At 46.9% G+C, this 22,545-nt stretch overlaps 7 protein-coding genes across 7 annotated transcripts; 3 read left to right on the top strand and 4 right to left on the bottom strand.

Moving 5' to 3' along the window:
- Nucleotides 1-13: 13 nt before the first annotated feature.
- On the top strand, nucleotides 14-2,662 carry PGRI_076430 (uncharacterized protein; the record flags this gene model as incomplete). The annotated part of the gene is made up of 2 exons (XM_040795357.1): nucleotides 14-216; nucleotides 265-2,662. 2 exons carry the CDS (start codon nucleotides 14-16, stop codon nucleotides 2,660-2,662), a joined length of 2,601 nt encoding a protein of 866 aa, XP_040653034.1.
- Nucleotides 2,663-7,144: 4,482 nt separating this feature from the next.
- Nucleotides 7,145-7,883, bottom strand: PGRI_076420 (uncharacterized protein; the record flags this gene model as incomplete). The annotated part of the gene is made up of 2 exons (XM_040795356.1): nucleotides 7,145-7,210; nucleotides 7,263-7,883. 2 exons carry the CDS (start codon nucleotides 7,881-7,883, stop codon nucleotides 7,145-7,147), a joined length of 687 nt encoding a protein of 228 aa, XP_040653033.1.
- Nucleotides 7,884-8,176: 293 nt separating this feature from the next.
- On the top strand, nucleotides 8,177-9,829 carry PGRI_076410 (aldehyde dehydrogenase; the record flags this gene model as incomplete). The annotated part of the gene is made up of 3 exons (XM_040795355.1): nucleotides 8,177-8,229; nucleotides 8,281-8,322; nucleotides 8,374-9,829. The coding sequence occupies 3 exons, from the start codon at nucleotides 8,177-8,179 to the stop codon at nucleotides 9,827-9,829; spliced, it is 1,551 nt and encodes a 516-aa protein (XP_040653032.1).
- A 293-nt stretch (nucleotides 9,830-10,122) lies between these two features.
- Nucleotides 10,123-11,737, top strand: PGRI_076400 (DUF2417 domain-containing alpha/beta hydrolase; the record flags this gene model as incomplete). The annotated part of the gene is made up of 2 exons (XM_040795354.1): nucleotides 10,123-10,257; nucleotides 10,313-11,737. The coding sequence occupies 2 exons, from the start codon at nucleotides 10,123-10,125 to the stop codon at nucleotides 11,735-11,737; spliced, it is 1,560 nt and encodes a 519-aa protein (XP_040653031.1).
- A 633-nt stretch (nucleotides 11,738-12,370) lies between these two features.
- Nucleotides 12,371-14,523, bottom strand: npl4 (nuclear protein localization protein 4; the record flags this gene model as incomplete). The annotated part of the gene is made up of 4 exons (XM_040795353.1): nucleotides 12,371-12,652; nucleotides 12,712-14,170; nucleotides 14,230-14,360; nucleotides 14,470-14,523. 4 exons carry the CDS (start codon nucleotides 14,521-14,523, stop codon nucleotides 12,371-12,373), a joined length of 1,926 nt encoding a protein of 641 aa, XP_040653030.1.
- A 3,398-nt stretch (nucleotides 14,524-17,921) lies between these two features.
- Nucleotides 17,922-19,949, bottom strand: PGRI_076380 (DUF3176 domain-containing protein; the record flags this gene model as incomplete). The annotated part of the gene is made up of 3 exons (XM_040795352.1): nucleotides 17,922-19,153; nucleotides 19,209-19,384; nucleotides 19,438-19,949. The coding sequence occupies 3 exons, from the start codon at nucleotides 19,947-19,949 to the stop codon at nucleotides 17,922-17,924; spliced, it is 1,920 nt and encodes a 639-aa protein (XP_040653029.1).
- Nucleotides 19,950-21,174: 1,225 nt separating this feature from the next.
- PGRI_076370 (uncharacterized protein) lies at nucleotides 21,175-22,155 on the bottom strand (the record flags this gene model as incomplete). Its single annotated transcript, XM_040795351.1, has 1 exon — nucleotides 21,175-22,155. One exon carries the CDS (start codon nucleotides 22,153-22,155, stop codon nucleotides 21,175-21,177), a length of 981 nt encoding a protein of 326 aa, XP_040653028.1.
- Between the last annotated feature and the right edge of the window lie 390 nt (nucleotides 22,156-22,545).

Genomic DNA, 22,545 nt, shown 5'->3' with positions numbered 1-22,545 from the left:
TCAGCACCAGATCATGATGCCTGAAATGGAGCCAGTAATTCTTTCACTTGTACAGAAACTGCACGGACAAGAGATCAAAGATCCTCTGATTGAACATCTAGGCTATCAGTCTGTGATTGATGCTGTCGGGGGCGAACAAGTGTTTACCGAAATGGCATTGAATGCAATCGACCCTCGTATTCTCGCTCTCCAGGGCAAAATAATCACAGTGGAAATGTATGTATTATCCACTAGCTTTAGCTGAGAAAAGCTCACACAAGCTAGGCTAGATATTATCCGTGCATCCCAGATGCAAGAACTCGACCCTTGGCCTCATTCTCATGGTGGCTACTGCGACTTTATAACGGATTCCCGAGATGCGAAGTACTGGCGTGGATATGTCGGACAGGCCTCAGTATTGGCAATTCGCATTCCTCAGCATTGCAGTGCAATAAGGACAGGGAAAAACAACACCCTACACTATCACATTGTCACAAAACCTTCGGCGGCAGGCTACCGCTACAGCAACTTCATTCGGCTATGGATCATACAATTTCCAAATTGTACCCAAACTTCGACAAAAGAGGCATTCGAAAATGTTTTGGAACTATCATTCACTCGTGCATTTCAAACACTTGCCCCTTCTATCCTCGAGCTTTATTTTGGTCCCTGCCCAGAAGGCTCATACTCAAGCCTTGGTCTTAACATAGTTCCCCCACTGATGCAAGGTAGAGAACTCTCACCGAGAGTTCGGGCGGAGTTTACAAAACTTCTGGAGGGCTCTACAGACTCCGAGATCCGTGAGTGGCCAAGTGTCCGGGCAAAGCAGAAGCACCGGCCCAACGCCTCCGAGAAAAGCTTGGTTGAAACTCAGAGATGCCCAAGATTCACCGCTGAAGAAAATGTCAATGCTCTTTATGTTGCCATACAGAGTGGAGAGGAGTTTGCTGATATGGCTTTCTGGCCATCAAAGGGAAAGGTTCCATGGACGCCCCTTGGCAGTGAGATCCAGCCCTTGGATGTGAAGGCCTGGTTTGAGAATATTTCCAACTGGATCTTGAACGATGGTTGCACCAAGAGCGATCTAGCAATCCCAATAGGCACTACAGTAGCCTCTGTTGGCATCATGTTAGATAGCGTTCCGACCCACACCTATGGCGAGATATCTCTCCCTTGGGGGTTGAGAGAAAGCGGGTTCACGGAGACAAACTCTTTGATATGGTTCACCAATCTTCAAAAGTACAAGCTTATCCCTGGGACATTCCAAGTCGGCATGTCACGCGACACCGATACAGAATTCTTCTCAAAAAGTACCCAAGAATTGATTGAGAAAAGCAGCCTCCGAGTCATTCTACTCTGCGGAAAATTCGCTGAAAAAGTGGCACTCACAGAGCAAGACCTCAAGAATAAATTTATTTTGGATCTCCAAGGTGCTCGATATGAAATCTGGGTGAGATTCCGACACAATGCCATTGAGCGCATCTTCGTGAGATCGCCCGCTCCTCTCATCACACTATGGTCGAACAAAGGGTCCATAGCTGTGAAGATCGACTTACTGTTTAGGTGTGTGTCGGCTGTCTCAAACACTAGGCTCTCCACGACATTCTATGAAAGTGCACTCACAGTAGCACTGGTGATTCGTGGGTGGGACGATGAGAGATCTGAGAGGGTTGACCCGCTCGAACCAGCGCTAGAAAAAGTGAATCCCACTTTGAGAATATGGCTAGAAAGGTTAGGGTTTAGGGAGGACGAGGATGTCCGCCGTCTTGCAGAGTGCACAGCGGGGTCATTGAGGCTTGGTTTGCTCGTTCTCCTGAAAGTATTACCAAGAGCTCCACCGGGGGTAGGACCCAGAAAGGTCCCACAGTCCAAGACAAAGCGAATCGGCGTGATATCTCCAGAGACGATGGAAAAAGTCCGATTATTACTGAAAGATGTCCAGAAAGAGCTACTCCCAGTGAATAAGACTGACACTGGCGACGTTATCAAGCCCTCGCACACCCAGTGGGAGGACACCAGCTTGGTAGATGAAGACCTCATAATGGAAGCGGTTGAGCATGGGAGTGCAACACTGAAAGAGTTGGACTCAGAGAAGGAGAGACTAGTGGTCGAACGGCTGCAAGCACAGGGACCTGGGGCAACAGAAGTGAACCAGATGACCTATCAAAAAGGTCTACAACTTCTCATAGGTTATCATTTCAAGGGACACGAAACCAGAAAGGGGGAAGTCAGTACTTATCAGTTCAACTTTCAACATGCAACTTTCCGAATCCACCAAGCGCCCCCAAATGAGACATCTTTTTTTGTGAAAGCCGAGATAGCACCTATGGGTGAGAGACATCCCCACGCCTACGCCACCAACGCCTTAAGGAGTGACCCGGGCATGCGATTTGGCTTTAGAGTTTCATTGCGTGATGAAAAGGGAGAAGAGTCATTCGTGAAGTATGCGAGCAGCTCTACGTGGCAAGCCATCGCGATCGCTAATTCGTTTGTGGATGGTCTCGATGGGGACTCATTTGAAGAGATATGTCGTCGGAAAAGACGATTTGTCTGGATCGACAAAAGGATTAAGAACGTGCCACCAGAACTGCAACCATTTATTAATGGGGCCTACCGGGACGATGAAGACAATATAATCAGGTTCAATAGTGCTTCTCCTAAGGTTCTGAAGCCAACAGGTTAAACCGTGTCCTGGTAATGAGTTTCATCTGGGAAGATCTCATGAAGGTTGTGACAACAGCACTAGCTATCATTGCCAATTATTGAAGGTGGGTGGGAATTCATTCATCGTCCACCTAAGCCGAAAAATGTAGACCCGCGAAAGGAAAAAGGAAACATCCATCTCTTTCGGATATCGATAAAAGAATTGTGTATCAATCAGCGTATCGAGTAGGCGATCCAGGAGGAAGAAAAAAAAAGAAAGGAAAGAAAAAAGATGTGAACGACGGCTGCATGATTCGAACATGCGCCTCCGAAGAGAATTGATTTCTAGCTGTTGGATTTGTTAGTGAATGTTGTATGTGGAGTTTTTTTGCAAAGAGAAACGTACTCAATCGCCTTAGACCACTCGGCCAAACCGCCATTATTAATTATACTTTCATTTATATCTTATATCAACGTATTAACAATTTCTATCCATTCCACTAGTGCGCTCGCTCTAGTACATAGTAAGATTACAACTCTGCTTAAGTACCTTATAGGTATATAAATTTCTTAGCCCTCGAGAGTGGGCATGTAGCTCGGGGATACTTCCGAGGTCGAAAAACTTATTCGGTGTACCCGCCAAGTCTACTCATATTATCAATGAATTTTGGTACATTTCTTGGCCCAGATCTGCTATGTACCCAAAAATTCTATATTTTATGACCTATACGGAGTAATAGTACAAGTATGATATTACATCCTTTTTTACACCCGCTTATTGATTGTTAGAATTTAAGCCTTACTACTACTTTATTAGGTAGTTAGGGATAGACCTCCGCACCAGCCCATAAAGCCCAGGGCCCAACCCAACCCAACCCGCAAATGGGCCCGGTCCTTAGGCCCACCGGTGGGCTATGGGCCTAGGGTAGAAGCCCACTGGGCTTTCGTAGGGGCCCAATGGGCCCCAAACAGTACAAACATGCTAAGAATCTAGGTGCCAAGTAAAGTTGAACCCTCCCTTTTCTGTCTTTTTAATTACGCTTCATTTTACCTACGTTTCTAGGCCTTATTCCTAAGGTAATATTCTATTTATTAAATGATTTAGAGCTTAATATTAGTAATTTCTTAATATCGCGTTTAAAAACACGAAAAAGCGCGTTTATAAAGAAATTCTAAAAATTACAGAGCCTTACTAGAAAGTAGTAGTATTCCCGTCTAGATCTAAAATATATATCTAATATCAAAATATCAAAATTAATACTTTCTACAATATCTCGTCCTCTACTTATCGGATCTTATTTAAAATTAAAATATATACTAATATAGATACTGTGATTTGATATTCTGAATTTAGACTCTATATAATTGGTAGAAAAGGCTATAATACAGCGATTGCAAAGGCTAATACCGATGGGCTTCATTGGGGGCCTTATGGGCCTCCACTAATGGGCCGTGGGTTGGGTTGGGCTATGGGCTTGAGCTCCGGGCCCAACCCGGCCCATTGCGGAGGTCTAGTTAGGAATCCTTACTTCCCTGCCAATTGGGAAAGCTATACAGATACCTAATACAGTAAAGCCTGGTTATAACGATATAATTCAGACGGAGTAAAAATGTTGCTATACCCAGGTGTTCGTTCAATCGAAATGTCATATATAAAATATTTATTTCTGGTTTATACACAAGCTAGGTGCCAGAACAGCTCCTAATATCGCTCTGCTTCTCTAACCCCGATTTCCTTGCTTCCGCTAACCATTTATATCTATTATACTTACCAATTAATTATTGTAAAGCCACCTTCTAAGAGGTTAGGATCAGCTGGGCTTGGGTGCCCGGTTAGGATTAAACAGTGTGATATTTTCATTGGTTGAAAGGTAAAAGTCAAGTCACGCGACCAACTAAGGGGACATTAATTGGTTGAAAATGCTTAATAAAGCGCTGGATATAACGATCTTTTGCGCGGGAGAGTAGATGAATTTAAGATAATCGTAGAAAGGAGGGTTTACTGCATACACTTAGAGACAAAAAAAGAAAGTATGGACGACGGCTGCATGATTCGAACATGCGCCTCCGAAGAGAATTGATTTCTAGCTGTTCGGATTGTTAGTGAATGTTGTATGTGGTATTTTTGTGAAGAGAAACGTACTCAATCGCCTTAGACCACTCGGCCAAACCGCCATTGGATGTAAATATTCTGCAAAAATGTGTATTAAAAGGGCCTCAGTATTTTGACAGTATACTTAAATGTTTCAAACCCCATTTATAGCAATGAATACAATAAAGCACTTTTCTGTGTGAGATTCAGTGCTCCCTCGCTAGCATAGAAAATCCTCGGGGACTTGGATTATTCGGGATGATCCACTCATAGCTTTCGACGAAAAGCTCAATCAACTAGAATAGGTGAATAGTGAATATATATTGTTCGGATATCAACTATACTGTTTGCCATGCTGTTTGCTAGTCTAGACTCCTGATACCTTTATTTGCTTGTTTGCTTGCTGCTTTACATGAGTATACATAAAAACTTATATCTTATAAAACTTTAAACCCCGGCCTCTCCATAGCTTTCTCCAGTACACCCTCTCCCTTCTTCATCTCTCTCTCATAGCATGCTCTTAACAAGCATGGTCGACATATGTACTGTTAAATGCGATGATGAAGTGGATTCAAAAACCTACATTAGACAATCCGGACTAAGGTGGGCAGAAGTATATGAGCAAGTCATTCGATACCGACGAGTGACAGTGATCCACAATATAATAAGAGATACAGATTGTTTCAATATATGGATTGTGCCGAGGCGTGGCTTCAACCTCTTTGTACCTGCCCTGACTATCAAGGACTGTTGACAGCAACCCAATAGACCGCGTATTGTTCTCGCATGCGGTACGCTAGCTCAAGCACTAACTGGGTCTTGCCTACACCATGGTGGCCTCAGATTTCCGTTTCAATTTTTGTGTCAGGCCACTAAGCAGTTCTTCGCGGCCGGTAAACCGCGTATTCCGTTCAAACGCCACCTGCTATTTGGCCCTGCCCTGCCCTTCACCTCTATTAGCATTATATTTCGGTATCACGTATTCAGAACAACGGCATACATTGTTTCCAAAGAGCCTGTTTCTCCCCATACGCCTGTATTAGCTTAGCAGCATATCTATATTCTGGTGACGGAGTATGAACCCGAATATCTTTATCAAAATGTAAATTGGTTGCACCTATCTCCGTTATTATCCGTCAGTCGAGGGAAATTAGGACTATGAGAAGTCTTCTCAATACACACTCTACTTTGATTTTAGCTTCTCAACACAATAGTGCAATTGAAATACCACCGCCTGGTGGCCGAGATACACCTCCGTCGCTACCTCAATCAAGCCTTGCTCCTGATACTCTGCCAACCCGACGTCCTGTAACCCCTGGTTCACATTGAATCAAAAATACCGCTTGTTACGATAATAACCCCGCCATCTAGAGATGAAGTTTTTTTCTGTGTGCTTAGTTTCAGTAGCTGGGCGGCCTGGCAGATGGTCACTGGGATGCCAGGATTGCCGTGTATAGGGTAGCTGCGAAGGCGCACGATATCCTTGGTCTCTTGCATAATGCTGCAGACGAACCTGGAGCCGTTAGCAGGATACGGAACTATCAGCTCATATGCACTTACACCCGGCAACCCCGGTTAGCTTAATCATTGAATAAATCGGTTGGCTTAGCTCCATTATTACTGATGACTTCGTTGATTACACTCTCAAGCGTGTTGGCATCGAATAGGGGCTCATTCTTTCCAAAAACGCTGAGGTTGGCCCGTTTCGGGGCCTTCTTAGATATAATTTTCATTAACTTGATATATGCCATGATGCAGTCATCAACATCCATCTCCAATCGACCTAGCATGATTGCAATCAATTTGTATCTGTCAGCCATCCGATATTACAACATGAACCAAATCTACTAACCCGCCTGTACTAGTGCCACCTATAAGGTCAAACACCTCGCAGGGTTTCTTTGCTGGTGAACCCTCGGGACGTGTCTGATTCAGTTGATCCATCAACCCTTTCAGGATGTATAGAGTTAACAGCCCGCGCATGCCACCACCATTGAGGGACAGTAGACAGAGCCCGGTGCTGTCCAGCGGGTTCGGTTCCCGCCATGAACGGTTGCTACTTGCTGCACAATCCAGTGTTCTATTCAGTCTATTAATCTTTGCTCAAATGAGCTACAGGCCTAAGCGGAAATTAAAGAGAAATAGTTATCAGTCTGACTTAGAGATAGGCAGTTTAGCGGAAGACGCCTGGGCGGGGCAAGAGCGACACCTTGGGCTGTGCTGTGACCAACGCACCCCAGCAAATGCCACATTAAGGACCTTCTGGCAACGTGGAGCTTAATCCTACTCGCAATTCGCCAATGACCGCTCAGGTCGCCAAGGATGCTGACTGCAGGCGCTCGTTCAGCCTGGTTCAAGTACCCGGGGGTGGATTGAGACCAGTTCAATTGCAATACATGTATCTAAAAGTCCTTGTATTCTAGACATGACTTAATATCGGGGAGGAGGCGCAGTACTGAACCTCGTATCTGCCATGTACACAGCAATGAGTGCGGCCTGAACAGAGCTGTTAGTTTCCAACTAAAATGACCTCAGATATGTTACTTACTAGAGATAAGTCAAACCCCTCAGCCACAAGAATTTCAAGCACTTGTCGTGGCATCAAGGACACATCACCTTGAGAGGTAGCTTTAGGTAGCTTTTTATTCATTGTTATGCTCTCACGAACATCAACCACTTTCTGGCCCCCAACACTAGCCGAGAATCCTTGCCATGCATAACAGCCCGTCTCTCGCACTTCGACCGTCACCATTCTATCACGCTCGCTTCTGGAGTCCGGCTCCATCGAGTTGCGAAATGTGAGTCTGTAGACTTTGTTCATATCGACTCTGAAATCCACAAGCTCTTCGTCTTCCTTGCCAGGTAATCGTACCCGGAGTGGTCGTTTCCATGCGAGGATAGCTGCGCGAGACTGGAACATTGGGAGTCCTGAGGAATCACGAAATTCGCGAGCTGGAGTGTCACCATATTTGTGGCCAGTGACTGTGAAAATCGTTGAGTCGTCCCAGTATCTCTTGATGGTATATTCATTGGGCGATAGTTGGTCATATTTAGGTTTCAGGTAGAGGAGAGTTTCTTCATCGGCGATATGTTCTTGTCTGATTCCGACAGGCTGGGAGAGTGTCTTGACAGCCTTATTTACGGGTGTAATATTATCATAAGAAAACATGGCGAGGAGTTTGAAGATGAAAACATTGCAGGTCGCGACATTTCAATTTGGAGAAGGGATCGACATGGCCCCTCTACCCGACAGATACCAGTTTGTGAATGAATACAACATTGAGTCCATTCATAACTTGAGAGTGAAACCCCTCTAGAAATAGGAAGATCCCGAGATCGGATGGAATATCGTTGACCCCTCACCTGGGCATTTACCCAGATAAGCCAGATAAGCCCAATTTATAAAGACATCACTCCCCCTGATTTTGGAGCCTTTTATGTACCTGAATATTTTCTATCAAAATGGAATATCGTTTGTGGTTAGCCGGTAAAGAGCAGGATGGGAATGGCGACCTGTGGGTAACGGCTATCTTGACACTTTCGAACAAGCATTGACAAGTATACAGCATCCCAATTGAAGATCCAGCAACCGGAGAGATCTTCGCGCAGTAAGATAACTCATAGACCTTGGGAAGCCATCCCGGCCTAACCTTTAACAGATGTCACGCAGCCTCATCAGAAGATGTCGAGACCGCCATCTCCGCCGCCCACGCAGCATATAAGTCCGGCATATGGTCGCGTGCGAGTCGTCATCACCGTGCCGATGTGCTAGACAAATGCGCATCGCTTCTCTCCGATGTCCTCCCGCAACTCATCTCAACAGAATCAAAGCAGACTGGTCGAGTGATACGGGAAATGAAGGCTCAAGTCCCATCTTTGACAAGATGGTTCAAATACTATGCTTCCCTGCTACGAGTCGAGGAGCGGTCTGTCCTGCCGACGATGGGTAAACTGCATAACTTTGTCGACCGAGTACCTCTCGGCGTGGTCGTTCAGATAACCCCGTTTAACCACCCGTTGTTGATCGCCGTGAAGAAGCTTGCTCCAGCACTTGCCGCTGGAAACAGCGTTATAGTCAAGCCTAGCGAGCTGACCCCATTGACGACTCTTATGTTGGGCAAAATTCTCCGCGAGGCGGGAATCCCAGATGGCGTGTTCAGCGTCTTACCTGGATATGGAGCCATCACCGGCAAAGCACTGGTCGAGCATCCACTAGTGAAAAAGGTGGATGTGACTGGTGGTACCGAGGCCGGCAGAGCAATCGGCAAAATTGTTGGTGGAAATCTGGCAAAATACACCGCGGAGCTTGGTGGAAAGGCGCCCTTGATCGTGTTTGAGAAGGCCAACATCGATACTGCAATCAATGGAATCGTCTTTGGAAGCTTCATCGCAAGTGGACAGACCTGTGTGGCCAGCACCCGAATTATAGCGCAAAACTCCATCATGCATGAGCTGCTGGATAAGCTCAAGGCCAAGATCGAGAGCATTACACGCCGAATCGGAGCCCCGAGCAACCCGGAATCAACCATGGGGCCACTTATTTCCGAAAAACAGTTAGCAAATGTGGAGCGTCTAGTCAATAGCGCTCTAGAAGGAGGGAATGCGGTCGCTCTCATCGGTGCAAAAAGGATGGGCTCTCAAAGCCCGCTTGACGGATTCAACTTCGAGAAGGGATATTTCTACGAACCAACGCTACTTGCATCCAGCAAAGAAAACAACAGTATTGTGAAGACATCTATCTGGCGTGAGGAGGCGTTTGGTCCTGTTATTGTCGTTGCAGGGTTCGACACCGAGGCAGAAGCAATCGCCTTGGCAAATGACAGCGAGTTTGGATTGGGAGCTGGTGTATGGACACTCGATCTCCCCCAGGCTTTCCGAGTATGCGAACAGATTGATGCGGGAATTACTTGGGTGAACACCCATCATCGAAATGACCCTAGTAGTCCATGGGGAGGTTCAAAGTCTGCTAGTGGAGTTGGAAGCGAGAACGGAGTCGAGGCTTACAATGCCTACACAACATCGAAAAGCACAATCATAAACTATGCTTCGCCTGATGAGTCCTTGGCTGCGGATGACTGGTTTGGAGATGGCTCCGGCAATGTTAGATATGGTTGAATACTTTTAGGTAACCATATATAGTAGAAGTTATATCTAGTTTTATTGAAACTGTATCTCACTTTAGACTCTTTTCTATACATTATGAAATGCATGTCATTTGTATCTGGCAAAAAGCAGGAAATGACGGTGTTACTTGAATATTCAAGATATAGATCTGCAGTAAGAAATGCATGATGTCATACCCAGCCGGGATACTACGCCTTATATTTCTTTATAATACAATGAAACACTCCTCTGATTTAATTTATATGAAACCTACTGATATCAAAAGATCGACACTCATATTCATCATGTCGCTTCGGGGTCGCAAAACCGACCCTAGACCCACGGGGCCACCGAATAGCCAAGATCAACATGAACCTACTGAGCGCTCAAGACTGCTTCCTGCAGAAAATCATGGCTTCCTCACTCCAGATGATCCAGCGGTGAGTCAAACTAAAACTAAATATCACACAAGTTTTAGCTAACTCGAGAACCCAGGTATCGCCCTACAATCTATGGAGCGTGCGCGCCCTGCGCGGCGTGTCAGTCACTGCATTAGCAATTAGCTTCATATGGTGGACATTCCTGCTTGTCTCCATATTTGTTAGTCCACCTATGATCCACCCACGAGGGTCGGGCTTCTTTGCCTTTTCATATACCACCTTGGCGACAGGATATCTCGCCGTTGGACTCCTGTTCTTCGCAGTGCCATCCAAGCCCATGACCATATGGGCCATTACCCTTGCAGCTCTTCTTGTGTTGGACATGTGTATTATCCTCGCTGTGCCGCGAATCCGTCTTGAAGAGGGCTGGGTGGGGATTGCATCAGTCGTCTGGGTAGCTCTGATCTCCATCTACCATGCGATCCAGAACCAAGCGGTTGCTTGGGGTAAACGAGAGGAGGAAGAGCGCCTCACTGGTCGAGAAGAGACTCGACGCTCGCTCCTGGAGTGGGTTGCTGTTCTCGCTGAAACAATTTTACTGGCTGTCATGGGCATCGCCACGATCCTGTTCACAGCGACTCTGATTTTGCGTGCTTTCGACGCCGGACTCGAAGCCCCGGGTAAGCGGTACTTGGTACATGGGGAAACCTATCAGGTTCATCTCGCTTGTGTCGGGAACAAAACTGCAGACGACAAAGTACCGACAATTCTTCTGGAGGGTGGGAATGGGCCGGTCGAGCATACACTGCAACCCTTCATCGACGATGTATACGGCCGTGGTGGTATCGGTAGATACTGTTACTGGGATCGACCGGGATTCGGATGGTCCGACAATGCACCCTCGCCTCATTCTGTAGGCATGTCGGTAGATGCGCTAGGAGAGGCGTTAGCTCTTGCTGGCGAGACTGGTCCATGGATAGTTGTTTCCGCTGGAGTTGGCAGTCTATACTCCAGGCTGTTCGCCAGTCGTAATATTTTCGAAGTTCGCGGCATCTTTATGATCGACCCTCTCCACGAGGCATACTTGGCAGACATTGGACGACCCGGTCGTGGGTTTTTACTTTGGCTTCGTGGTATTCTTTCCCCCCTGGGATTGGATCGGCTTGCTGGTGCCATTTTACGCGGCCGTTCTCGTGAGGACCGAGTTGTTGGTCGTTCGGCTTACCAGTCTGGAAAGTACATCAAAGCAAAGCTGCAGGAAAACCTTGTTGCTGTCACCATGACTGCCGCTGAGATAAAGTCTGCTCGCCATGTTCAGATGGGTCATGCTCCCGTGGTCGTTGTGAGCTCTGGGCAAGAAGTGAGGAAAGATTCTCAGTGGGCAGAGCGACAGGAAGATCTTTCTCATATCACAGACAACCTGTTGTCTTGGGATATTGCTGATGATGCTCCTCATGAAGTATGGAATACTGGACAGGGACGAGAGATATTGGAAAAACGTTTGAAGGAGCTTGTCCAAGAAAGTCAGGTGTATGAATAATGAGGGTGATCATCGTCGGTAAGTCGTGTTATTATCTGTGAGTTTTTGCATCTTTAATCGGGCGTTTATCGTGAAATATCGGAGAGGGCAGGAAATTTGTTAATTGTGTAGTATGAAATACATCGGAAGTTGAGGGGAAATGTACCCTCAGGAATAGTTCCTTGCCTGACGTCACCTCATATAAATATGACTTATATGTAGGCTCATTACTCCGTGTTCATCTGTAGCATATACCTAGAGACATTCCAATATTTTACCATATATCTATGTGACCGGAAAAAGCAAGTTCAATGAACCACGAGAGAATCAGTGAATTATCTATCTACAGCAGACCCCAGGGCTGTAAGACGCGTAAGACACAAACTGGATTTCGAGTATATTCGTCGAAAATACAGTGATATCGGGCAGAGCTTTAGCCTGCTATAACCAGCCGACGGACCCAAGGGCTGTCTAGCTTCCGTTCCCGCATCACATCTCCATTTCGGGTCCGTGAATCGACAATATCCCGGGAAAAAAGGGCGATGCACAGCCACTAGTGACTCCTCGTGAATTTTGTGGCAACGCGGTGGGAAAGCTGAACCGAAAGGCCTGGGGGCGGTGCGATGAAACCGAACGGCGAAAAGACGAAACCGGTCATTCTAAACTAGCTCCCTTAAACCTCTTAGCAAGCTGGTCACTCTCGGGACTGGGAGATATGGACCGGGGTAGAGTGGAGGGTGGGGGGTTGCGGCGTTTCCGGGCTTGGGAATCCGGGCGAGAAGGGTCCGCCGGTGTGGGCCAGGGGCGCTTAGGGGGGCGCTCACCACTCTCTTGAAGAATTGTCATCAATGTGGCCCATCCTGGGGTATTCACAAGCTGCATGCCCTCGATGGGGGACTTCGTTCTGGCGACACGGCAGAGGAGCGATTCCTCGTCCTATTCATTAATGGGAGTTAGCGTCGCATACAGTAACAGATGCACGATATAACACCGACCTTGCTAAATGTGCTGAGTCCATGCAAGAAGCACAGTATGTGGAAATCAGAAACGCCTTGGATAGCTTTATCGGGATCACCATGGGACATCAGTTTCTGGGCAACGTGTCGAAGCTCCTGGCTCTCGCCAACAACTTCACGGTTCTCAATAGGGAAGCGACTGTTGGTGAATAATGGGGATGACTCTGTTGGGAATCCATGGGTCAGGGTAACTAATAGGAAGTCCACTGGGAAACTAGGCTCGGCGCTCTCCTGTACACTTGCACCGTACTCATTAATTCGTCGGTAGAAGACTTCGGGAATGTATCGTGTCCTGCTTCCGGCATCTTCGTCATACTCTGATTGTACCAGCATCACACTCGGGTCCGCTGAAGGTTCGATGATATCTCCTCGAACCATCTCAACTGCAGAAACAGATGCTTGGTATGAACTGATAGAAATCGCACCAGCCTCATCTCCGCTGAGCACACACGTTACAAAATCGGAGCCGAACTGCCCTGTCCGGCTCCATTTCGTTGACTTGGGGTTTTGTGCCTGGAGTCGTGCAGCGAATGCAATTTCAAGTGAAGACAAGAAGTACGAGTCGATGTGGCGCTTGCAAACGACTGAACCATCTCCACGGCCAGCATCAATCAAGTCAGTAAATATCACACCAACCTTCTGCAATCCGCAGAGACGGGCTACTTCATCCACTTCCTTTTCGTTGTGCCAGTCATGGAGTGTTACGCCATCCACTTCGCCGGTTTGCGGGGGCTCATAGATTGCTTCAACGACAGCCTTGATACCCAGTGGTACTTCAGTGTATTCCTCATATGTTCCATACAAGAAGCCCAGTCGTTGAGCGCCTGACTTTCGCCAGAAGTCAAGGAGGGAATTGATTAAATCAGAGGACGAGAACTCCACATGGTCTACCATTCGGAATTCCTGGGGTTGAAGACTGATTGCACTTGGTTGACATTTGGTGCAAATGCCCTCCGGCCAAGGAGAATGCCCCGATGGGCAATCCGTTCGCACTCGGTAATATGGCTCGTTGAGCGGTGGCATGAACGAGGTTCCCATTTCGGGCTTGTTGGTCGCGGCATTGATTTTCCGCAGGTATGAATGGAAAGAAAGGTGCTTAATCTTCTTCTCTGCCATGTTGCTCGCATCATAAGGCTCGAGTGGCATGCAGTAATCACACATGCCTCGGGGACCATGTCTGCACATCTTGTAGTCCATGCCACGCTTGATTTTCCCATCTTTCTTGTCTAGCAGATTGTCCAGCGGTGACTGTTGCACTAGGTCCCACGGGTTCTTCATCGGAGCGGCAACACTTGGTAGTGCACGAATCGGAACTGTCTGTTGTTTGGGAATTGGCGTGCCATTGAGTCGGTATTCTGAAGTGCTAGATAAGTCGCCGTTCGAGGGTCCATTATCTTGTGCCTGTTCCCGGTACCCAATAAAGAGCTTATCGCCATGCCTTCAAGTCAGCGGGGCGTGAGTAATTCATTCCATAAAGGCCAGAGCTTCCACACTTACTTGAGGCCAACCTGTTCGAGTGAAACACCTTGTAGGCCGTCTAGTGGTCTCTCCTCACCACCTGTGCCGATCGGTTTATTTGAGAGGGTGATGGACGAAGGTTCGGCGGCTGCGGGGAGATGCTCTAGAATCTAATGCAAGTTGCCAAATTAGCTTTTGGATCTGATCCTGCTATCGTCCCCTTCTGACCAAGGGCAATACCTTTTTTTGAAGTGATGGAAAGAGTTCCTGTGGGCTGACCGTGAGTCGAAATTGGCCGTTTCGACTCTCGAATCGCAGAAGAATGGAGGCCATCTTGGCCCTTAATTCCTAGAGCACTGTTAAGGAGAAATGAGAGGCTGCTTCAACGAGAAATATAAAATGGAAGAAGAAGAAAGTGAGAATGAGAAGCTCGACCCGGAAGCTTCCCTGGTCACGTCACAGTTGGCGGGCGGTATGGTACCTGACTGACAAAACACTTTCCGCTCGACTGTGGAGTTTTCAGTAAGAAGGCGGTAAAATTGTAAAAGTCGTTACACATACAAAGCCATCGTATAAATAAGAGCTGTGGGTTCACAGCGATAGTACTATATTTTCACATTATTAAAAAAAAGACATTTATTAGGTATCAACTTGGAGACTCTCACATAAATAGTCATAGCCAGAATCGTCAAATGTAGCAAATGTAGAAGATGTGGAAAGCCTCGGAAACATTGACCAGTTAGTGATAGTACTCGTACAGTTCTGTTTTATTTCGTTTTGACTTCACTTTTCCAATAATTCCTGGATCTTCTAACTCTTGTATTTTAATTATCCACCTTAAATTAGGGTCTAGAAATAGGTGAGTTCATTGAATGCTCGATATCGATTCGTTGGCCTTGCGAGCGTGTATATGAATACTAAGTGCCCAAGAAGAGCACCCCAATGTCTGAAGCTACAAGAAGATCTATTGCTCACGGGCTTGTGCAGAAGGGTAGGAATTTATGTAGAATACTCGGTCACTTGGGCAACCCAAGAAAACATTCATAAACACATGATGCAGGTTTTATGATCTTAGCTGCAAGCCTGAAGGACGAATCTAACATTAGATGGACATGAGAATCAGCCAGTGTCAGCCCGCTCAGCGGAACTATAATTTAAGCTTACCAGAGTTTGTGTATAGACTCCACTATCCCACATATCTATGATATTTGATTGTTCATATACGGCTTGTACTATGCTGTTCAGAGATACCAAGGTAGCTATCACGCGGAGGCAGTACTTTGTTGCCAATCATCATTAGGTTATCATCATGCTGACTTTAGGCATGTAAATATTAGAAAGATAATTGGCAATGTTGCCCTCCTTGTAATGGCGGCCAATTCTCGGCAAAAACCGTTTTGTGAAATAGGGCGCAGCCAGAGTGGTTCCTTGTCAATCTTCTCCCGTGGGCTTCTCGCCATATCGATCTCGTGGGCTATCGATTCGAGGATGTCCTAATAACCCCTGTCCATGCGGAATCTACTCAAAACAACCACAGCAAAAAACAATGATGGCTCAAAGCATACTAGAGCGATTTCGTTTAGTTCTCTTCGGTCTCTACCTGAGTGAGAAATAGGCCATGATGTGACATATACCCTAGTCTTGGTAATTATAGCCACTTGATTTATGCAACGAATCTTGCTAGATGCCAATAACGGCAATCTCGATGTGCCGCGGCATGTACGCCGCCAATAATTAGTGCGGTAACATTTCAAGTGCAATACAATTCAATATGGAAAAAGTTGTGATCTGCATAGTGATAATTGCCTATTAGTATTGGTATTACTGCTAAAAAAAAGAGGTTTGGCTTACATTAGCACGAGCTGGCACGGTAGATTATATAGAAGAGATCTTTGACGGTAAAAGGACTATGGGAGGTAATGATGAGGCTCTGCTATTTAGAAAATAATGGGGCCAAAACGGCTCATGAGAACCCCCTTTACTTGGCATAGTAGATGAAATAAAAGACAGAATACAACATACGAGGAATCCCTGCCTGATCGTCACTCGGCTAACACACCATTCGCCCAGGCCTAATTTCCCCTATAGTGAAGAAGGCAGAGCCTTGAATTAGTGTCTCAGCTTTCGGTAGGATGTCAGAATTAATCAATCCGCATTCAAATAAATGGTCCAAGCGCACGGCGTGGGTGAATCCTTCAAGTTCCCGAGGATGTTTGTCCAAAGGTTATAAACAATCTAGGTCCCTGGTCATCATTCCCAAATATCCAAGCAAGTATCCCCATATCTCCAGCTATCATGCCAACCGCAGCCCTGTCCGGATACAGCTTCTCAAACATCGGTCCATTGACCACTACGTTCACTCCTCCCGCATCATGTATTTCCTCGTTTGGTGATGTGTTGCTGGCTGACGCCAGCCGCACAACTTCATATTACAGAAAGGTTGACTGTGAGTGGGCGCAGGCCTATGAGTGCTTCCCAAGCGGTAGTTCCATGGCTTCAGAGCACAGTAATGCCATAACCCAAACATCTGCCACCGCCACAATGTCAATGATGGGGTATTACTCGCCCGGCCTCGTCTGCCCGTCTGGCTGGGCCACGATGGGCATAGCGGCTCGCTCGGGCAGCGAGTCCCCCAGTCTCTCGGGAGCTTTCAATTTCGCCAGTGCAACGGGAGTGCAGGGAGAAGGAGTGCATCCTCGTAACATCATCTCAGCCCTGGCACCGAGTGAGACTGCCGCCTGGTGCTGCCCAAGGTTAGTTGGTCTTTCATTCTAGACTTCGTCAATCTGCTGTTTCTAATCCGTTTTACATCCTGATAGTTCAATGACCCCAGTTGCAAGAGGGGGCTGCACTTCGCGCTTGTCGTCATATGAGATCAAAAGCTTTTGCGTGCATCCATATTACACCTCCTCCTCTATCACGACAATGGACCCGAGCAGAACATCCGATTATATTGCCGTAACGCAGGTTCCGGGCTTGATCATGATGCATCAGCCCTCAGACAAATCAGAATCGCATGTTAATGCGGCTGCTCAAGCTGAAAGCATTAGATGGGGGCAAAGCGTACCTTTTGTCGGGTTTATCTCGATGGTGCTAGCTCTAGGTACTGCCATGGTTCTCCTTTGATTGGAACTCGATCATACAAATTCCATAACTATATTGTTCACATTTACGAAAATATGCGCCTCAGTTTATTTGCTACTGATTTTTTTTGTACGTTACGGAGTGGTAGACAGGGGTGTTTCCATGATGGAATTGTTCAAGAAGTCGTTGGAAGTATGTCCAGCTCTACCGCAGAAGTATCCGTAAAATCGGACACCAGCGTCTTTAAATTATTTTCAACTCTCAATCATGGCCATAAGAACCTCTCTAACACCTATTAATTCTAATATGGTGTGAAAAAGTGAGGTATCTCTAAGCCTCCGAGGTCAAATCACCAGCCATTTCACAGTGGGGTTACTCTTCCGCGTGACCTACAGTGGGTCCGGGGTCGAGCCTCGGGGCTTATAGCCTCAGCCCCAGCCTTATTGTAGACCCCCATTAGGCCCCCACGAAAGCCCCGTCTATGAAGCAGATGAATCATTAAAATATATAGGCTTTTATAACTAGGCTAAAACAAATAGGAATAGAAATACCTTATCCTTGCTTTGTTTTATATAACCAGCCCAAATTAACTGAGTCCAAGATCAATGAAATCAAACATTAGAAAAAATGCACCTGCACAGCATCAACTACCGCAACAGAATCCGGCCATCGCTCGTATCCAACCTCGCTTTTATATCCATAGTATGGCTGAGACTTCCTTGTACCGGCAAGCCCAGGCCTCCGGTCTTTTCACCCGTCATATCGTTGTATAGAAACAACAGCGGCAACGGGTCATTCTTCCACCTGGGAATGCATCTTCGTCGAGCCTTCCATAAAGTCCCAGCAAGTACTAGTATTCCCAAGAGCAACACGAGCGTTAGAAGCACAATCCACTGCCACCGCACCCCGACATGCGTAACGCTGACCCGAACACGCCCGACAGCTCTCCCGGATTCATCCTCTGCGTTTACCCTATAGCGCGAGTCTCGGAAGCTTTTTGAGATTGCTTGAGCGATATTTTCCATGGTGCAATTTAGTCTCGACGGGAGATAACCACCACAGCCGACAACGTCGCCTTCCCCTAACGCCACGAGGATGTCGCGACCTGCATATATCGGGTCCGGGGCGGTTGCTAGGTAGTTTGGGGTGTTGTCACTCTTACTCAGGCGGCCTGTAAAAATTTCCTCCACAAATCTTGTAACTACACGGGAGGAAAGGACGTTGTAGCCGAATACCTGGTTGGGCTGGTCAATCCCCATCTCAGGACCCCAGGGTGGAATGAGATCGTAATGCGCAACGAGTTTATCTCCGCGTATAAGGCTGGATTGATTCCATGTAGCGAGTGTCTCTTCCTTATACACGTTGTTTTCGACAGAAGGTCGGAAGCTCCGCACGACTGGAATGATGGTGCATTCGGTGGCTTCGAGATCATCCGTCGATGACACCATCTCGTGAAGCCAATCTGGGGGGATGTCTCTTTGACGGGCGATGAACTGCACTACGCCTAGTGTTGTATTTGCACGATTTGACTTCGCCACAGGTGTGTCAACACCGCTGCCAACGAAAATCATGTTTTCTTCACTGCCGGAGTGCAAATTATGTCCGTCGTCAGGACCGATATACGACCCCTGTGTGTGGTTTCCAGGGAGACTGAGAGTGCAATTTGTGCTGCCAAAGTTATCCTCAGGCTTGATGCAGGACTTGGAGAGGAGGCTAGTGATATCTGCGCAGAGAGCGCGGGCTTCCAAAGCGGCAACTGGATCCCAGGTGCAGTTTCCTGACGGGCATGAGTATTGCGGGATTGCCCATGGCTTTTGGGGATCGTTGTTCAGGAGGGAGTTGTAGACGTTGGCTTTGAGGACGACATCAACACCGGAGCCTATGCTCATATGTTAGTGCAAATTTCTGCCACTGTCGCCAATTCAGCAACGAACCTGCCTGCAAATTCATTGAATTCTGGTCACTAGCACTATAGTTGTCTGCTCTGGAGAGCAAAGCTTGGTGAAAAGGGTGGTCAACCATGTCTTGATAGTAGTAGACGAGGTTCTGCGCAAAGGGATCAATGGCGATAGTCAGGATAACTGCAAGACTACCTAGGACGGCGAAGTGTCTGCGCAGTGTTAGAAAATTGTTCCCGACGATATAACAATCGTTGATTACTACCTTGCCCTCAATGTCCATATAAGCTCCATCGCCCCGTAAGGCCCTCTTGTAGCGGAGTCGTACACACGAAGCTCCTGCACCGGCCTTTCTCGTTTTTGAGCAAACCATATCCACTTTAACTGGCCCAAAGCTTCACTGCTGGAAATGATGATACCGGCTCGAAATATAGTGCTCATCCAGGAAATAAAAGAATTTAGCGACATATATTGCCAGCTAGGTTGTGGTTTTCGATTATATTGCGCAAGCACCGTGGCCAACGCGATCAAAACGCCTGTTGATGTTACCAACCCTAGTACCTCCCAGACAAACCAGTCATTAAATGTAGTAGATAATGACTGTGATAGGTTGCTGGGCTTGTCCACGTTATTTGCTCCATCGCTCCCCGCTTCAGGAGTATTGGCGGACGAAGGGTCCTCATCTTCACTCACTGATGGGTGACGATAAAATTCTCCCTCTATCGTCGCCTGGGCTAGCTCGTATGATGGATCTGTTCCGTTTATGCTCGAGGCCATCCTGAGTGCTTTTCCCCAAAATTCTCCACGGGGGAGTTGTTTTAAAATAGCTTTCCATGCCAAGCTGGCAAGGTTGTGTCGCGGGTGGCTATATCAAACTTAAAATAATTATAGTCAGTGAAAATATGGCTATTTTTACTCCGCCCTCCTGCCGAATGCTATAACGATCATTCCTAGGGTGCGTCTGGGGTAGGCTGAGGCTCCGCACAGATAAATGATCTGCGGTTGGCTTACCCCTTAAAGTCAGAGGTACCACGTCAACAGAGGCTGAGCCTTGGGGTTCCTGTCATGTATGTCTGCTGCGACAGGGACTTCAGGGCAACAAGTGCGTGCCCAATGCGGCTCGCTTCAATGCAGGAGAGTTCGTACGACCAGCAACAAAAGTCTCCGATAATAGCACATTCCCACCATTATGTCAACTTCTTGATCACTATGGCCCCCTGAGAATTGTTGGATCATGCTCTTTCGCATCATCAGTCCTTCTCTGACTAGGACCCCACCCTATCTCGAAGAACAGGTTGTGTTTGAGCATCATCTTGTACGAGATACAACTTTCTAAATCCTAACTCCTTGTTAAGCCATCATCATCTCCTCAACACAACACTTACTAGATATACTAAGGATATATAGATGTGAACTAACATAATATCGCTATACTGTAATCATTGCGAAATTAGTGGACATAACGTCATCTACTGCAATCGCCTTTTCGAAGACCTTGCTGCACTTGATGAACTCACTGGCGTTGACACTAGGTACCACGCACGCAAAGGGCTCGGTGAGACCCCTACTATATATTCAACGACCAAACAATTTACGAATATACGTTATTTAATATATTAGGCTCATAGTTGTAATAGCTATGCCTAAGTGCCTAACTTGATATAACTTTCTCAAGATAGACTTGTAATTTTCTTCTACCTCCTATTCGGATATGGCTCGACGCACAATCCCACATAAATTGGCCAATACGCTTTCCCTCCCGCTTTTTTGGCTGAGGTCAAACCAGGGCGTGGCGCTCACATACAACATATGTGTAGGTGAGGTGGTCTCAAAATCCATGATATACTCGTCACTTATATCCATTTGGAGGAAGCACATATAGTGCTGTGCGGCATTTATGACTATGACGCTGCTAGGATTGTCAGTCTGTACTTGAAAGGAAATATGCGGAGATGGAAACACCTAGGCATTCGGTGTTTAGAGGATCTGGAGCCAATTAAGCTTACCTTCGTAGTGACTCATCACCCATATTGGATAACCTTGTCGCTAGTGCTTCGCAAACCATCTGCGCAAAGCTCCTATCTGATATGACGGGTCGACCATTTTCTACACAATGGAATTGCGTCTTCGCTTCCAAGAGTGCAACGTGGTTCTTCGCAAGTGCAAAAGATCCATCTTGGTTTTGTCGTCGCAAACAGAGGCCGCCGTCATCAATGGCAATCATTCGCCGTTCTGCGGTCGTTGTGGTAGCGGCGAGCCTCGTTTTCGCATCTCGAAACTCGACAACAACTGGATTTGATGCAGAGTTTTGGGGTGCAGCAAAGTAAAGGATATGTCGAATGACGCATGACGCGAGTCGCACAGTGTCATCTTCCGGTGTTATACTCAAATAGTGTGTACTAGCGTCGACATAGGGCAAAGAGGACCTATCGGAGCCATCTTGCGAGCCATCGTGTAGTGGACTGCTAGAGCCAACTCGGATTGCGCTGGAGTCGGCGAAGTCTGGCTGGGATATTTGTCGCCTAAGACGCTTCGGGTGCCCCGGCCCATCGTCATTACCATGCCCACTTTCATTCTGTCCTAGCACAGTGAGAGCAGATATGTCTCGAACGCGTCGGTTCTGGTTTCCCTTGAACATGGCCATAGCTGCCCAAATTTGAGCAAGTGAAATGCCACAATTAGACCTTCGCACTAAATAGTGCTCGCTTTGGGTCATAAATGTTGAGTCGGGGCCTCGTAAGAATGCTCGGATTTCATCCGCTGGAGACTGTACATCAGAGGGTGCTGCATAGTGTGATAGGATGGGAAGTAGGTTGCGCTGCGGATCCCGCCGTACTACACGACATGCAAGCAGATGAGGTCGTCCCCAGTGACTGGCTGAGAGATTTGCTATCTCCGAAAAGTTTTGTCCATTCTCAGCTTGGAAACGAGTCTTGAAGGCAGATTCGGAGATAACACTGTTAAAATAAGGAGTGTGGACCATGGCTCAGATATTTGAAGAATTAAAGAAGTTGTTGAGCATGCTATGAGAGATCAAGAAGCAAGAAACAGATCTGGGAGGTATTTATACTAAACTAGCAAACAAACTGGCAAACTAGCGAACAAAGAATCTTAGTCTGAACTAGCGTAGTGTAGCAAGCCCAAGGGTTGATATCCCAATCAGAAGTGGTATTGGTCTCCCATATTGTCTAACCATTCATTTGCGGTTGCCTAACGAGCAGCCTAATCACTGGCAGGTCTGTGCCCAACTCAGTTGAACTAGTAAGAAGGGTTATAGATGGCAGAAGTTAATAACCCTTCTTGGGAAAATATTGAGAGAAGGATAATTTATGAGCAGTAGGAAGTGATTTAGTAAAACCTTGAATGCATGAAG

Source organism: Penicillium griseofulvum (assembly GCF_001561935.1).
Source record: "Penicillium griseofulvum strain PG3 chromosome Unknown contig_6, whole genome shotgun sequence".
In the NCBI taxonomy this organism is placed as follows: domain Eukaryota; kingdom Fungi; phylum Ascomycota; class Eurotiomycetes; order Eurotiales; family Aspergillaceae; genus Penicillium; species Penicillium griseofulvum.
This window is presented reverse-complemented; position numbering and strand designations above follow the sequence as displayed.